This window comes from Ranitomeya variabilis, chromosome 8 (genome assembly GCF_051348905.1).
Source record: "Ranitomeya variabilis isolate aRanVar5 chromosome 8, aRanVar5.hap1, whole genome shotgun sequence".
Taxonomy (NCBI): domain Eukaryota; kingdom Metazoa; phylum Chordata; class Amphibia; order Anura; family Dendrobatidae; genus Ranitomeya; species Ranitomeya variabilis.
Window position 1 is genome coordinate 8,430,325 of NC_135239.1, and position 17,329 is coordinate 8,447,653.

General features: G+C 44.9%; 1 protein-coding gene across 1 annotated transcript in view; it reads left to right on the top strand.

The window, feature by feature from the left end:
* Positions 1–274: 274 nt before the first annotated feature.
* The window catches only part of LOC143788218 (uncharacterized), a 31,287-nt gene continuing 14,232 nt past the window's right edge, over positions 275–17,329 (top strand). The window contains exons 1-3 of the mRNA XM_077277716.1: positions 275–385; positions 587–1,095; positions 1,851–2,846. Of these exons, the coding sequence (XP_077133831.1) occupies positions 968–1,095; positions 1,851–2,846 (1,124 nt within the window). The 5' untranslated portion in view covers positions 275–385; positions 587–967. The remainder of the gene's footprint in view (positions 386–586; positions 1,096–1,850; positions 2,847–17,329) is intronic.

A 17,329-nucleotide genomic window follows, 5' to 3' on the forward strand; every position in this document is an offset into this window, starting at 1 on the left:
ACTCATCAGACTGCCTTGCAGACGAGACGCCCCACAGCCCCTTGGATCAGCAAACAAGCCTCAGAACTATGTGAGTATATCCTATCCAAAGCATTTCTTTTCTATAATCTGTGTCTATGTGCCCTAATTTCTGTCATTCCTTTCTTTCTGCACACATCAGAATGTCTTCTTCTTCTGATGAGGAAACGCCTGGGCCTGCACAAGGGGAACATGTCAGCGAAGTGAGTATTCACCTCCTCAGATTGGTAAGTATTCACTGTCACATCTACACATATGACAATGTATATTTTCCCTTTTTCAGACCACTTCTTCTACAGCGGAAGACACTGAGCAGGAGACTGGGCAGGAGCAGCGTAGTCACGGCCGGGCAACACGGCGGCATCGTGTAAGTATAGCTGGCTGAATGTGTATTGTATCCTCACTTTATAATTCTGGAATCTTCATTTCTTTCTACTTCTCTCTTTCTTTCCCTTTGGCTTCAGCACCAGTGTTTTTTTTTATTTCAATATTCATGCCATTCCTCTGATTCTGTTTTCTGTCTTCCGTATGTGAACGCCTCCTATATTAATGTCCTTTTTGTTGTTAGGTTCCAGAGGAGGATGAGGACCTAATTGAGAATGAACACCTCATCTCCCTGGTTCACGAGCGAGTCGCATTGTGGGACACCAGGGATCCACTGCACGCCAACAATGTGACGATCCGGAGGCTTTGGAATGAGGTGGCCGCAGCGTTGTGGGATGGCTGGGCCAATGCCCCGGCTCGGGTCCGTTCTGCATTTGGTAAGTATCGCAATGCAGTGTGATGTAGTCAATACCTTGGCCATGCTCACACAACTGTGTATGATGTCAGAAAGTCATTACTTTTTCACAGCACATACAGTTGTGTGACCATGGTCAAAAGACCATTGTCCTAACTATTATGTTTTGTTTTGCCAACAGTGTCAAAAGTGAAAACACGTTGGAGATCGATGAAGGACCGCTTCAACAAGGACCTGCGCCAAGAGAGCCGGCTTCCAAGTGGTTCTGCAGCAAGGATACGCAAATACAAGTACCACCGCATCCTTGCGTTTTTGAGACCAGTCCTTGCACGAAGAACGTAAGTATATTGGTTAAAAAAGAAAAAAAAATGGTGTATAATGCAATTTGTTGTTGGTCATTATTTCCCATCAGTATTTGTAATCCGAAACCTTGATTGATTGATAGATGCAGCAGTGGGGTACGTGTTCTTTGAATACTTTCCCTCACATAGTTCCTCTCCAGGTTTTGGCTTACCAATACTGATTTGAAATACTGAGCAAATACTGAGAGTGTGATGGCAGCCTGCACAACAGATCTATACTCAGCAAGTTAGGTGTCAGAAATAATGAATTCAGGATGCCAATGGCTCATCAATTCATTTTTCCTGACACTTGTCCTGGTGAGTATACAGGTGGCTTGTATGTCCTCTGTCGTCAATTCGTATTTCCCATCAGTATTTGTAATCCGAAACCTTGATTGATTGATAGATGCAGCAGTGGGGTACGTGTTCTTTGAATACTTTCCCTCACATAGTTCCTCTCCAGGTTTTGGCTTACCAATACCTTGTATAGAGATATGGCTTGTATTGCCTCCATCGTCTCTTCATAGTTTACATCAGTTTTTGTAATCCCCAAGGACTGGTCGATGCATGCAGAAGTATAGCATGTTGTTTTATGAAACTTTTATTCCTACTGTTGAACTCCTGGCTTGAAAATTCTGATGTAAAATTCACTACAAATAGTAGTGTGACCTTTCCCTATCTGAATGTGTATCTAACTGTTCAGTTATCTTTTTGTAAATGTTTTGTAATATTTTTTTTTTTTTTTTCCGCAGCACTTGGAGCTCCACTGTTGGCCCAGGTTCTGGAGCGGTCCTTCATCAGTCAGCCACGGACCCGTCCCAGCCATCCTCCAGCGCTGCAGCAAGTGGGCCTGCCACACAACCTGGAGACCAGGAAGCTGGTCCATCAGATGTTCCCCTTCCCCAGTCCTCTGCCTCTAGCCAATTTTTTATGGGCTCCTCCCGGCAGCGGCAGAGGGCCGCGGACAGGTCACTCATGCCCGAGTTTTTGCACTTGAGCTCGGTCTTCCATGAGGGACTCAAGGCGATGGGTGACCGACTGGATACTGCCATTCGTCATATGAGCACATGTATCCAGGAGGTAACCACAGCCCTTGCCCAAGTGAAAGCCGACCTCCAGAGGCCAGCACATCATTTTTTTAATCAGATAGAACAGGGCATGTCGGAACACCTTAGTCCTGAGCTCCAGATTACTATTATGCAGGCCTGCAATGCTGCTTACGTGCAGGCTATGCAGCAGAGTCGGTATTTTCAGCAGACAGTGGGGGCATTTCCAACAGTGACCACACTGTCACGCTTTACATCAATGCCGACATCTGCTGCATACCACTGCACGGCCACCTCCATTCCAAACACTTCCGGACCGTATTATAGCACCACCACCATGCCCAGTGCAGTGGGTCAGCCCACCGCCACCACCATGACAACTGCTGCTCCTGCTTGGGCCTCCTCCACTGCCACCAGCATGCTGCCGCCGCCGGACCCTGCCCTGGTGTTTCCTGGCACCACCACTACCAGACTGCCGCCGCCGGACCCTGCCCTGGTGTTTCCTGGCACCACCACTACCAGACTGCCGCTGCCGGACCCTGCCCTGGCGTTCTCTGGCACCACCACTACCAGACTGCCGTTGCCGGACCCTGCCCTGGCGTTCTCTGGCACCACCACTACCAGACTGCCATTGCCGGACACTGCCCTGGCGTTCTCTGGCACCACCACTACCAGACTGCCATTGCCGGACCCTGCCCTGGCGTTTCCTGGCACCACCACTACCAGACTGCCATTGCCGGACCCTGCCCTGGCGTTCTCTGGCACCACCACTACCAGACTGCCATTGCCGGACACTGCCCTGGCGTTCTCTGGCACCACCACTACCAGACTGCCATTGCCGGACCCTGCCCTGGCGTTTCCTGGCACCACCACCACCAGACTGCCGTTGACGGACCCTGCCCTGGCGTTTCCTGGCACCACCACCACCAGACTGCCGTTGACGGACCCTGCCCTGGCGTTCCCTGCCACCACGACAACGTGCCCGCGCAAAACAAGAAAGGGGAAAGGCAAAAAAAAACAAAAAACCATAGCTATCCCTCCCCCCTCACCTCCCAATGTGTCTGTAATGTCTGGTTTGTCTCACCCTTCCAGTGTGTCTCAACCCTCTCATGTGTCTAGCCCTATCCCTGAATATCCTGACCCCAGTAGTTTCATAGCGCCTTCTCCTGCCACCCCTATGTCGGCTACAGTAAGCCAGACCTCACTACTCAACACCCCACAATATCGGCACTCAACCCCAAGCAGGCGCAGTTAATTTTTTGGTTTGTGTGTGTTTAATAAACCTGTGTTTTTTGCCCCAATAAGGTTTGGTTAATTGTGTATTTCGCCACCGTCACCACACAGCCTGCGCCAATAACAAATTATGCGTCAAACACATTTTTGGGGGCCACCTCCAACCTCCAGTACCTACTTAGCAGAACACTGAAGCTTGGTGTGTTTGGTTGAGAGATATGAGGTTGCCCCCCAAAATAACACTTGTATTTTCTCCAAAAACAGTTCTTTCTGTTTACTCCGTGACTTTTGGTCGCACACAGAAGACAAAATGGTGGTAATACACAGCACAACTATACTCAACAGGTCCTTTCTTATCCGAAACATTATTTATGACCCCTGACCTGCTGATTTTAGAAATGCATTGTATTACCTCCATTTTATCTTATTGGTACATATACATATATTTCACACAAAGTGAAGGAACAATGTACATGGCATATCTATACTCACCCGGACAAGTGTCAGGAAAAATGAATTCAAGAGCAAATAGCATCATGAATTCATTAGTTCAGACACGTGACTTGATGACTATAGATCTCTGGTGTAGGCTGCCATCACACTGTCAGTATTCGCTCTGTATTTTACAGCACTATTTGTAAGCCAAAACCTGGAGTGGAACTATGTGAGGAAAAGTACATTAAACAGATATGCACCACTAAAAGCATTTAACTACCGCTCCTGGTTTAGGCTTACAAATACTGATGTTAAGTACTGGACAAATACTGCGACAATAACGGACATCGTCTATACAGTCTGCGGCAAAAAGCTAATGGTGAACCAAGACAGGACTCACGTCAACAACCTAAGCCCAAAAACCCAAAGTGGTTTGTTAAGGAAATAGATAGGAGACATGGTGAAGAAAGTAAAACACAATTATTTTATTTGAAAAAACATTAACATTCCAAACATAAATTTGCAGACCCGAAACCAGCAGTACATTTTACACCATATTGTCCTGCCATGGCACACGTCCAATGTCAGAATCAAAAAACGCTGCAAATTGGTCCCGCATGTGGCCTACTTCAACTGTTGACCGCAGCGGATGATGACGGTAATCAGGCAAAGGGTTGGCAACAGGTTCATCAAGTTCTATGGTGGGTCGCTCCTTAGCCAGAATGAAATTGTGGAGAACCACACAGGCTTTAACTACCTCATCCACTGTCTCCATTTTTAGATTTATTGCAGTTGCTAGAATGCGCCATTTGGACACCATAATCCCAAAGGCACACTCTACTGTTCTGCGTGCCCTGGTTAGTCTGTAGTTGTAGATCCGTTTTGTGCGGTTCAAGTCCCGACTTGAATAGGGCTTCAGGAGATTTTCACTCATCTGAAAGGCCTCATCCCCAACCATTACAAATGGCAGCGGTGGGCCTTGAGTGTAGGGGAGTGGTCGTGGCTGTGGGAAATTAAAATTTTTGCCATAAACACGTCGGCCCATATCAGAGGTTTTAAAAGTCTGTGAATCGTTGCCACGGCCAAAAGCACCAATGTCCACAGCAATGAAGCGACAGTCCGCATCGGCTATTGCCATAAGAACTACAGAAAAATATTTTTTGTAGTTGAAGAACTGTGATCCCGTTCTGGCTGGTTTGGTAATCCGGATGTGCTTCCCATCCACCGCACCCAAACAGTTGGGAAAATCACAAACAGTCCAAAATTTGTCAGCAATTTCTTTCCACATGTCCTCCGTGGGTATGGGTATAAATTCCTCACGGAGAATGGTCCATAAAGCCCGGCAGGTTTCAAAAACAATTCCGGACAGCGTGGAAATCCCAAGGCGGTACTGGAAATGAAGGGATGACAAGCTCTCTCCAGTTGCAAGAAATCTGTAGTAAGAATAAATAATTTACAAAATAGGCAAAAAAACATCAGACCTGCAAAAAATTTTGGTTAGCTTTTGTTTAGAATTATTACGTACCTTAAGGTAACCAGGAGACGTTCCGCTGGTGGAATGGCTCTACGGAGCTGTGTGTCCTGTCTCCGGATGGCTCCTTGGACACGATCAAGCAAATCCCGGAAAGAGTCTTGTGACATCCTGGTATATTCTGGGAATTTTTCTGGGTTCTCATTGAGCTCGCCATACAGGGTGTGATATGTACCACGGCTCTCACGCAGTTCTACAATGGGGTGTTGCCAAAACCGCCTACGCCTTGTCCTTCTCTGTCTTTCCCGGTTTCGGTGTTGCTCCCAAGCAAACGCACATGCCAGAAAATTCTTGATGCTCAGATCCAGTTTAAAGTAATAGCTATCCATGTGAAGATCCATCTTCTCACAGGACACAGGAGCAAAATCTGAAGATTTCAGCTGTCCTAGGGTCTATATATAGATTTCACATAATACACGCCCTCTGTAGTCCCATTGGCTGGTTCTTGCATCTAGAATTTTTCTCTGGTGAAATTTTGCGCCATGCGCACAAAAAACGCAAACGCATAGAAAACGCAAGCAAAAGCATGTAAACGCTGCGTTTTAATGACGCATGCGGTAACCGTAAGCGTTTTAAAAACGCTGCGTTTACACGCGTTTTCATGCGTTTTTCGTGTCCTTGCGTTTGCGGATTAAACGCTGCAGATTCAAACGCTAATGTGAAAGTAGCCTTAGTGAGCTTTTTGGTACATTGCACTTTTATGCACTATTTGCACTTTATAATGGTTATATTATATTACATACGATGTTTGCATTTGTTAACTCCTGTTTTATTTTAAAAGTAGCACGATTTCTCTTTACCTGTAATATAGTCTTTTTAGTTGTGCCTCTGGTCTCCGGAAAGATGTCGGCTGGAGGTGCGCATGCGCGGTTGCCTCTATGCAGCACTTACACCCCCCTGACGGCTATCAGTATGAGCGGCGCGCCCATGTTTTGTGACGTCATCAGGCGGCATTCCGCCCACATGGACGCCCCGTTATGACGGCCGGATAAGGGGAGGAGTATTACGTGCGGGTCGCGACTGCGCATGCGCCATTTCCCCCGGCTTTACTTCCGGTTTTAATCGTATATAAACAGTAAAGACACACAATATATTGTTCCCTGTTGAAAAAGCTCAACGCGAAACGCGCGTCCAGGGTCATCAGGTGGCGTGTGGCGAGGTACTCCTTGTATTATGGGTAAGTGTGCACTTTCTTTGGCCGTTTATTTGCGGTAGGTCAATTATGGGGGATGGCTTGACATGTTTTGTTAATGCTCTTTGAGCTATTAATGCCATCCTCTTAAAGGGAACCTACCACCCCGTTTTTTAAAAATTAGATAAAAATAGTGTGAAATAGGGGCAGAGCTGGGCTTTACATTAGGGCCTTTTCGGTGCCTTTACACCCCCGTTAGGCTGTCCAAATACCTTTGTGAAGTGGCCGTTTTCTGCTGTCACTCAAGTGGGTCAGGTCGGATGGGCGTGGTCACAGCGCTGTTTGTCCCCCAGGATCCTGCTCATCTTTACGTTGGTGGCGTAGTGGTGTGCGCATGTCCAAAGAAGATCCACTGCCCAGGAGATGAATAACGGCGCGGTCTTCGCTATTCAGCCGTTTACCGGTGGGCGCGGCCATCTTTCCTGTGGCCGCGCCTGCGCAGATGGAGCGCTCTGCTGCCCGGGACTTCAGGAAAATGGCCGCGGGATTCCGCGCGTGCGCAGATGGAGATCGCGGCGGCCATTTTCCTGAAGTCCCGGGCAGCAGAGCGCTCCATCTGCGCAGGCGCGGCCACAGGAAAGATGGCCGCGCCCACCGGTAAACGGCTGAATAGCGAAGACCGCGCCGTTATTCATCTCCTGGGCAGTGGATCTTCTTTGGACATGCGCACACCACTACGCCACCAACGTAAAGATGAGCAGGATCCTGGGGGACAAACAGCGCTGTGACCACGCCCATCCGACCTGACCCACTTGAGTGACAGCAGAAAACGGCCACTTCACAAAGGTATTTGGACAGCCTAACGGGGGTGTAAAGGCACCGAAAAGGCCCTAATGTAAAGCCCAGCTCTGCCCCTATTTCACACTATTTTTATCTAATTTTTAAAAAACGGGGTGGTAGGTTCCCTTTAAGCCTAGCATTTGGTTTACCTTAGTGCACACCATAGGGATGGTTCCCTGCCACATTCTTCCCTGTAGTACCGCCAGGTCCTTCATTGTGTATACTCCTGTTTGATGTGTGCTGCGTACAGCAGACATACATATATGTGTATATGTTGTATATGTTATGGTGATTATATAAATAAAACGTGTATTTTCAGCTAATATGTTGTTTGGGACTATTTTACTCCGTTGTTTCTTGTCATACTATTTTTGGAGTTGTCCTGTTAAGGAGCCCTTGAGGCATTTGGGGAGAGAGTTTCTCTCCCAAACTTACCGTATAGGGGTGTCTTTGGATTTTGTTTGTATACTCTGGCATATATAACGTATATACTATCACTATATATACATACTCTGGTGTATATACCGTCTATACTATCATTATATATACATACTCTGGCGTATATAACGTCTATACTATCACTATATATACATACTCTGGCGTATATACCATCTATGCTATCATTATATATACATACTCCGGCATATATAACGTCTATACTATCACTATATATACATATCCTGGCGTATATAACGTCTATACTATCACTATATATACGTACTCCGGCGTATATAACATCTATACTATCACTACACTCACCGGCCACTTTATTAGGTACACCATGCTAGTAACGGGTTGGACCCCCTTTTGCCTTCAGAACTGCCTCAATTCTTCGTGGCATAGATTCAACAAGGTGCTGGAAGCATTCCTCAGAGATTTTGGTCCATATTGACATGATGGCATCACACAGTTGCCGCAGATTTGTCGGCTGCACATCCCAAAGATGCTCCATACAAGGCAGGATGGATCCATGCTTTCATGTTGTTTACGCCAAATTCTGACCCTACCATCCGAATGTCGCAGCAGAAATCGAGACTCATCAGACCAAGCAACGTTTTTCCAATCTTCTACTGTCCAATTTCGATGAGCTTGTACAAATTGTAGCCTCAGTTTCCTGTTCTTAGCTGAAAGGAGTGGTACCCGGTGTGGTCTTCTGCTGCTGTAGCCCATCTGCCTCAAAGTTCGACGCACTGTGCGTTCAGAGATGCTCTTAGGCCTACCTTGGTTGTAACGGGTGGCGATTTGAGTCACTGTTGCCTTTCTATCAGCTCGAACCAGTCTGCCCATTCTCCTCTGACCTCTGGCATCAACAAGGCATTTCCGCCCACAGAACTGCCGCTCACTGGATTTTTTTTCTTTTTCGGACCATTCTCTGTAAACCCTAGAGATGGTTGTGCGTGAAAATCCCAGTAGATCAGCAGTTTCTGAAATACTCAGACCAGCCCTTCTGGCACCAACAACCATGCCACGTTCAAAGGCACTCAAATCACCTTTCTTCCCCATACTGATGCTCGGTTTGAACTGCAGGAGATTGTCTTGACCATGTCTACATGCCTAAATGCACTGAGTTGCCGCCATGTGATTGGCTGATTAGAAATTAAGTGTTAACAAGAAGTTGGACAGGTGTACCTAATAAAGTGGCCGGTGAGTGTATATATACAGTGGGGCAAAAAAGTATTTAGTCAGTCAGCAATAGTGCAAGTTCCACCACTTAAAAAGATGAGAGGCGTCTGTAATTTACATCATAGGTAGACCTCAACTATGGGAGACAAACTGAGAAAAAAAAATCCAGAAAATCACATTGTCTGTTTTTTTATCATTTTATTTGCATATTCTGGTGGAAAATAAGTATTTGGTCAGAAACAAAATTTAATCTCAATACTTTGTAATACATCCTTTGTTGGCAATGACAGAGGTCAAACGTTTTCTGTAAGTCTTCACAAGGTTGCCACACACTGTTGTTGGTATGTTGGCCCATTCCTCCATGCAGATCTCCTCTAGAGCAGTGATGTTTTTGGCTTTTCGCTTGGCAACACGGACTTTCAACTCCCTCCAAAGGTTTTCTATAGGGTTGAGATCTGGAGACTGGCTAGGCCACTCCAGGACCTTGAAATGCTTCTTACGAAGCCACTCCTTCGTTGCCCTGGCGGTGTGCTTTGGATCATTGTCATGTTGAAAGACCCAGCCACGTTTCATCTTCAATGCCCTTGCTGATGGAAGGAGGTTTGCACTCAAAATCTCACGATACATGGCCCCATTCATTCTTTCATGTACCCGGATCAGTTGTCCTGGCCCCTTTGCAGAGAAACAGCCCCAAAGCATGATGTTTCCACCACCATGCTTTACAGTAGGTATGGTGTTTGATGGATGCAACTCAGTATTCTTTTTCCTCCAAACACGACAAGTTGTGTTTCTACCAAACAGTTCCAGTTTGGTTTCATCAGACCATAGGACATTCTCCCCAAACTCCTCTGGATCATCCAAATGCTCTCTAGCAAACTTCAGACGGGCCCGGACATGTACTGGCTTAAGCAGTGGGACACGTCTGGCACTGCAGGATCTGAGTCCATGGTGGCGTAGTGTGTTACTTATGGTAGGCCTTGTTACATTGGTCCCAGCTCTCTGCAGTTCATTCACTAGGTCCCCCCGCGTGGTTCTGGGATTTTTGCTCACCGTTCTTGTGATCATTCTGACCCCACGGGGTGGGATTTTGCGTGGAGCCCCAGATCGAGGGAGATTATCAGTGGTCTTGAATGTCTTCCATTTTCTAATTATTGCTCCCACCGTTGATTTCTTCACTCCAAGCTGGTTGGCTATTGCAGATTCAGTCTTCCCAGCCTGGTGCAGGGCTACAATTTTGTTTCTGGTGTCCTTTGACAGCTCTTTGGTCTTCACCATAGTGGAGTTTGGAGTCAGACTGTTTGAGGGTGTGCACAGGTGTCTTTTTATACTGATAACAAGTTTAAACAGGTGCCATTACTACAGGTAATGAGTGGAGGAAAGAGGAGACTCTTAAAGAAGAAGTTACAGGTCTGTGAGAGCCAGAAATCTTGATTGTTTGTTTCTGACCAAATACTTATTTTCCACCAGAATATGCAAATAAAATGATAAAAAAACAGACAATGTGATTTTCAGGATTTTTTTTCTCAGTTTGTCTCCCATAGTTGAGGTCTACCTATGATGTAAATTACAGACGCCTCTCATCTTTTTAAGTGGTGGAACTTGCACTATTGCTGACTGACTAAATACTTTTTTGCCCCACTGTACATATCCTGGCATATATAACATCTATACTATCACTATATATACGTACTCCGGCGTATATAACGTCTATACTATCACTATATATACATACTCTGGCGTATATACCATCTATGCTATCATTATATATACATACTCCGGCATATATAACGTCTATACTATCACTATATATACATATCCTGGCATATATAACATCTATACTATCACTATATATACGTACTCCGGCGTATATAACGTCTATACGATCACTATATATACGTACTCCGGCGTATATAACGTCTATACTATCACTATATATACATACTCCAGGGTATATAACGTCTATACTATCACTATATATACATAGGCCGGTGTCTATAACGTCTTTACTATCACTATATATACATACTCCGGCGTCTATAACGTCTTTACTATCAGAATACCTTGATATTAATCCTGCTTGTTGAATGCTGGATTACTTTCAGAATTTCGGTTTATTGAGTAATTCCCAACAGACTCTGGTAAGAGTGAGGATTTTTTTATTTCACCCAAGAAATATTTTTCTCCTCATCTTTTAGAGTAAGGTAAATGACGCAACAAAAAAAATTGCAAAAGTGGTTCCGAGCTTATATGACTTCATTGATGGGAAAAAAAACAAGCTATGGCCCTTGAAAAAAAAAGCTCGGATGAAAAAAAAAATGTTCTGGTTCTTAGAGGGTTAAAGAGTGAACTTGTGATTGGAGGATTTCTTGGTGGTCCTCTTTGCCAGGTACAGACCCCCTGAGTACTCTGCACAAACAGAAGCTTGCATGTGGTAGACTAATATATGACGGCATAAGCTTTTATTGGCGAGGCCCCGCTGCGCCTGCTACGCTGCGTATCCGACATCCCCATCCCTGGCTAGCACAGCCATGTTTATACTGGGAGACTGATACCAGTGGAAAATAGCGGCTGATAATAATCGCTCTACATATGTTACGTCTTTATCCCCTACGATTGTTATTCTTGCAGGTTTTCCTGTTTTCAGCCTTCATGAAGGACATTTACTCTAAACTGCTGTTCCTTTCCATATGTTCTGTGCATTGTACCCAAATGTGCTGAGTGAAAGAGATATGACTGGCAGCGTTCCCGCTTCACACTCCGGGCAGGAACAGTTGCTGTGGGGGTGTTTAATAACCTGGGCTTTTGAAGAAAAACTTCCTCACGTTTGCAGAAATAATACTAGGATGGGGGTCCAATCAGAGCCCCCTTTCATGCACACAAGCATGGCATATGGCCGGCGAAATGGTAATATAAATCAAAGATCCCGCGTTCTTTACGGTCTACATCAAACAGCCCAATGCATCGGGCGCTCTTAATAATTTACAACCTGCTACAGACCCATCGTCTGCCGGAGAGGCCTGAAGCCGAAGTGCGGAGCCAAAGCTCATACATCGGGCCTTGGAAATTCTGCACGACACCTTACAAGTCATGTGATTGATCCTGAAGAAACCAGCTGGCAGAGGTCAGGCGCTCGAGTGTTAAAGGGGTTGGTCTTGAGCAGCTCAAGGCTCTGCAGTCTCTTTACAGTCCCCTTACAGTCTCCGTACAGTCTCCTTACTTTACGGTTTCTGGTAGGGCGGATACTTCTCTTTGATTGACAGTTCTGAGCAGAGCTGTAGTATTAATAGAGCTATAAAGCTCATCACCAGTTCTGCTGTAAAACATTCAGTAATCAGTGGTTTATTCTGACTCTACCCTGTTATTTCTCTATTTGCCTAAAGACATAACATACCATTTGAATAAGCACATAGCTCAGGAAACTGGGAGCCATTTTTAGAGGAACCGCTCTGGGAGAAGCGATGCCGGAGACTGGTGATTTTGCAAGGTTTATAACAGCATCTTGTTAGGAGCTGAGAAGGAGGTGAGCAGAAAACTGCTGTATACAAATCGATGGGCTAAAGAGAGCTGGTTGGATGTTTGGAATTAACCCTTATCATGGAATGTAGCTACTGTGTAAGCAGGGTCTTGGCACACATTAGTGGCCAAGCTCCATGGAAACAGCTGTATACTATGAAAGATAAAACTTCTCATTGCAGGTGAAACACAGCAAGTCAATTGCAAACTTGCTTATTTTTATGCTAAGTAAAGCAATTAAATAACTTGAGAATACCCCTCCGAGAAACACTCCCAAGACATTGCTTCTGTTAAACCTGTATAAATATGTGAGTTAGGTAATGTAAGTGCCATAGAATACTTACTGCGGTCAGGGGTGGATTAAGGGTAGCCGGGGCCCCAGGCTGTTCAGACACTGTGGGCCCCCTGGTCATGTGACAGGGTCATCATATACCTGAACCAGATTATTCCAGAAAAATAGTTGCTGTGTGAAACTATAACCTGTCAAACATCCATTGATCTAGTCAATTTACCCTTCAGTTCAGTATATAGTTTACAGTGTACAGTGTCAGTGTATAGGTAACACACTGACTCACCAGTGACGTCTCTAGGTGAAGTCCTTCATCTTTCATCCAGCACAGACCGCCATCATTTCTTCCAGCCAGGACTCGTCTCTGCAGGAAATAACACAGTTATCTCGAGCTCCGCTTGCAGAACACATTACTTAATTTTTCCCAACTTCATTAACTACATTACACCACATGAAGAAAAAGAGGCGACATAGTGTCACTCTACACAGTAACAGGACCGCCCCCCCCATTTAAAACAGTGTCCTCAAAAAATAAAATAAATACATCACTGCAGTAATAATATCCCTTAATTAGCCCCTATGGTAATAATAATATCCCCCATCCTGGCCCTGTGTATCTCATTCCTGGCTCCAGCCATATGTTCTCCCATCCTGCCCTCATGAGTATCCATCCTGCCCCATATGATCTCCCCATCCTGCCCCTTAAGATCTCCCTATCCTGCTCCATCTGTCTCCATCGTATCCATCCTCCCCCATGATCCTGCACGATCTGTCTCCAATCCTGCCCCATGTCTTTCATTCTGCCCCATGTCTCCAATCATGCCCCGTGTCTACATTCTGCCCCGTGTCTCCAGTCCTGCCCCCAATGTGTCCAGCATCTCTACCCCAATGTGTCCAGCATCCTGCCCCCAGTGTGTCCAGCATCCTGCCGCCAGTGTGTCCAGCATTTTGCCCCCAGTGTCTCCAGCTTACTGCCCCCACTGTGTCTAGCATCTCTGCCCCAGTGTGTCCAGCAATGTGCCCCAGTGTGTCCAGCATATTGCCCCCAGTGTGTCCAGCAATCTGCCCCAGTGTGTCCAGCATATTACCCCCAGTGTGTCCGGCAATCTGCCCCAGTGTCTGACTCCAGCATATTACATAGTTACATAGTTACATAGTTATTAAGGTTGAAGGAAGACTGTAAGTCCATCTAGTTCACCCCACAGCCTAACCTAACATGCCCTAACATGTTGATCCAGAGGAAGGCAAAAAAACCCCATGTGGTAAAGAGTAAGCTCCACCATGGGGAAAAAAATTCCTTCCCGACTCCACATACGGCAATCAGACTAGTTCCCTGGATCAACGCCCTATCAAGGAATCTAGTATATATACCCTGTAACATTATACTTTTCCAGAAAGGCATCCAGTCCCCTCTTAAATTTAAGTAATGAATCGCTCATTACAACGTCATACGGCAGAGAGTTCCATAGTCTCACTGCTCTTACAGTAAAGAATCCGCGTCTGTTATTATGCTTAAACCTTCTTTCCTCCAGACGTAGAGGATGCCCCCTTGTCCCTGTCTCCGGTCTATGATTAAAAAGATCATCAGAAAGGTCTTTGTACTGTCCCCTCATATATTTATACATTAACATAAGATCACCCCTTAGTCTTCGTTTTTCCAAACTAAATAGCCCCAAGTGTAATAACCTATTTTGGTATTGCAGACCCCCCAGTCCTCTAATAACCTTGGTCGCTCTTGTCTGTACCCGCTCCAGTTCAGCTATGTCTTTCTTATACACTGGAGACCAGAACTGTGCACAGTATTCTAAGTGTGGTCGCACTAGTGACTTATATAGAGGTAAAATTATGTTCTCCTCATGAGCATCTATGCCTCTTTTAATACATCCCATTATTTTATTTGCCTTTGTAGCAGCTGCCTGACACTGGCCACTGAATATGAGTTTGTCATCCACCCATACACCCAGGTCTTTTTCATTGATGGTTTTGCCCAGAGTTTTAGAATTAAGCACATAGTTATACATCTTATTCCTTCTACCCAAGTGCATGACCTTACATTTATCCCCATTAACGCTCATTTGCCATTTATCAGCCCAAGCTTCTAGTTTACATAAATCATCCTGTAATATAAAATTGTCCTCCCCTGTATTGATTACCCTGCAGAGTTTAGTGTCATCTGCAAATATTGAAATTCTACTCTGAATGCCCCCTACAAGGTCATTAATAAATATGTAAATATTGCCCCCAGTGTGTCCAGCATATTGCCCCCAGTAATGCCCTGATGGCGGTGGGCAATCTGAGCGGTAGCCCAGGGTCCCCCCACACCACTGGGCCCTGGGCTACCGCCCAGATTGACCCTATTGTAATCTGCCCCTGGCTGTGGTCCGAGTCCCTCACAGGACTGACATTCTGCCAGATCACACTGGGGTTCATGTGTGAACCAGAAATCGCTTTTACAAATGAAGTCTATGGAGCCGCCCCTCGTTCTGATGAGCCATAGACTTACATTATAAAAGGGATCCCGGCTCACACAAACCCCAGCGTGATCCTGCACTACTCCAGTCACGTAAGTGGAAATCAGGAAAGATGGTGATAAATAAGTGTGTACTGCACTTCTGTATTTAGAAAGGTGTAGGAAATAAAACATATCTGGGAGTGATTCTTAAACTTTGTCCATAGTTTATGAACAAGCAAGGTAGAAGTGCTGATTAAAATGTAACCTTTAATACATTTTAATAAAATATATGGAGCCCTTTAAGCAAAAACCAATAATAATACAATACACATAACACATAAAATCACACAGAAATCATCACAGCCACAGTGATGAATAACGACAATGTATACCAGGGTGGAATAATGACAATGTATACCAGGGTGGAATGATGACAGTGTATACCAGGGTGGAATAACGACAATGTATACCAGGGTGGAATAATGACAATGTATACCAGGGTGGAATGATGACAATGTATACCAGGGTGGAATAATGACAATGTATACCAGGGTGGAATAACGACAATGTATACCAGGGTGGAATAATGACAATGTATACCAGGGTGGAATAATGACAATGTATACCAGGGTGGAATAACGACAATGTATACCAGGGTGGAATAACGACAATGTATACCAGGGTGGAATAATGACAATGTATACCAGGGTGGAATGATGACAATGTATACCAGGGTGGAATGATGACAATGTATACCAGGGTGGAATGATGACAATGTATACCAGGGTGGAATAACGACAATGTATACCAGGGTGGAATAACGACAATGTATACCAGGGTGGAATAATGACAATGTATACCAGGGTGGAATAATGACAATGTATACCAGGGTGGAATAACGACAATGTATACCAGGGTGGAATAATGACAATGTATACCAGGGTGGAATAACGACAGTGTATACCAGGGTGGAATAATGACAATGTATACCAGGGTGGAATAATGACAATGTATACCTGGGTGTAATAACGACAATGTATACCAGGGTGGAATAACGACAGTGTATACCAGGGTGGAATAACGACAGTGTATACCAGGGTGGAATAACGACAATGTATACCAGGGTGGAATAATGACAATGTATACCAGGGTGGAATGATGACAATGTATACCAGGGTGGAATAACGACAGTGTATACCAGGGTGGAATGATGACAATGTATACCAGGGTGGAATAACGACAATGTATACCAGGGTGGAATAATGACAATGTATACCAGGGTGGAATAACGACAATGTATACCAGGGTGGAATAATGACAGTGTATACCAGGGTGGAATAATGACAATGTATACCAGGGTGGACTAACGACAATGTATACCAGGGTGGAATAACGATAATGTATACCAGGGTGGAATAATGACAGTGTATACCAGGGTGGAATAATGACAGTGTATACCAGGGTGGAATAATGACAGTGTATACCAGGGTGGAATAATGACAATGTATACCAGGGTGGAATAATGACAATGTATACCAGGGTGGAATGATGACAATGTATACCAGGGTGGAATAACGACAATGTATACCAGGGTGGAATAACGACAGTGTATACCAGGGTGGAATAACGACAATGTATACCAGGGTGGAATAACGACAATGTATACCAGGGTGGAATAACGACAATGTATACCAGGGTGGAATAATGACAATGTATACCAGGGTGGAATAATGACAATGTATACCAGGGTGGAATAACGACAACGTATACCAGGGTGGAATAACAAAGCCACCACCAACACCTACATGAAGTGCTTAAAGTGCATATAAAGATGTATCATTTCCTCTTTCAATAATGAAGGAATGAAATATATAAAAGTCAACTTTAGTAAATGTACCAATCTGTTGCACACGTGTCCACTCCAATGACTCCGTAAATTATGGCATTGATTATGGTGCATTTCTAGGCCCTCATCCACTTCTCTCATCACTTTTATACGTTTCGGGGAAGTGCAAAGTTACAAATTGCTGCAATAATTTTTCCTTTTTTTACACCAGAGGAGCGACAAATGTACCTTGATAAATTCCCTCCTAGGTATCTGAGATAGTGTAAGTTAAAAAGGCGACGTCCTCAGGGC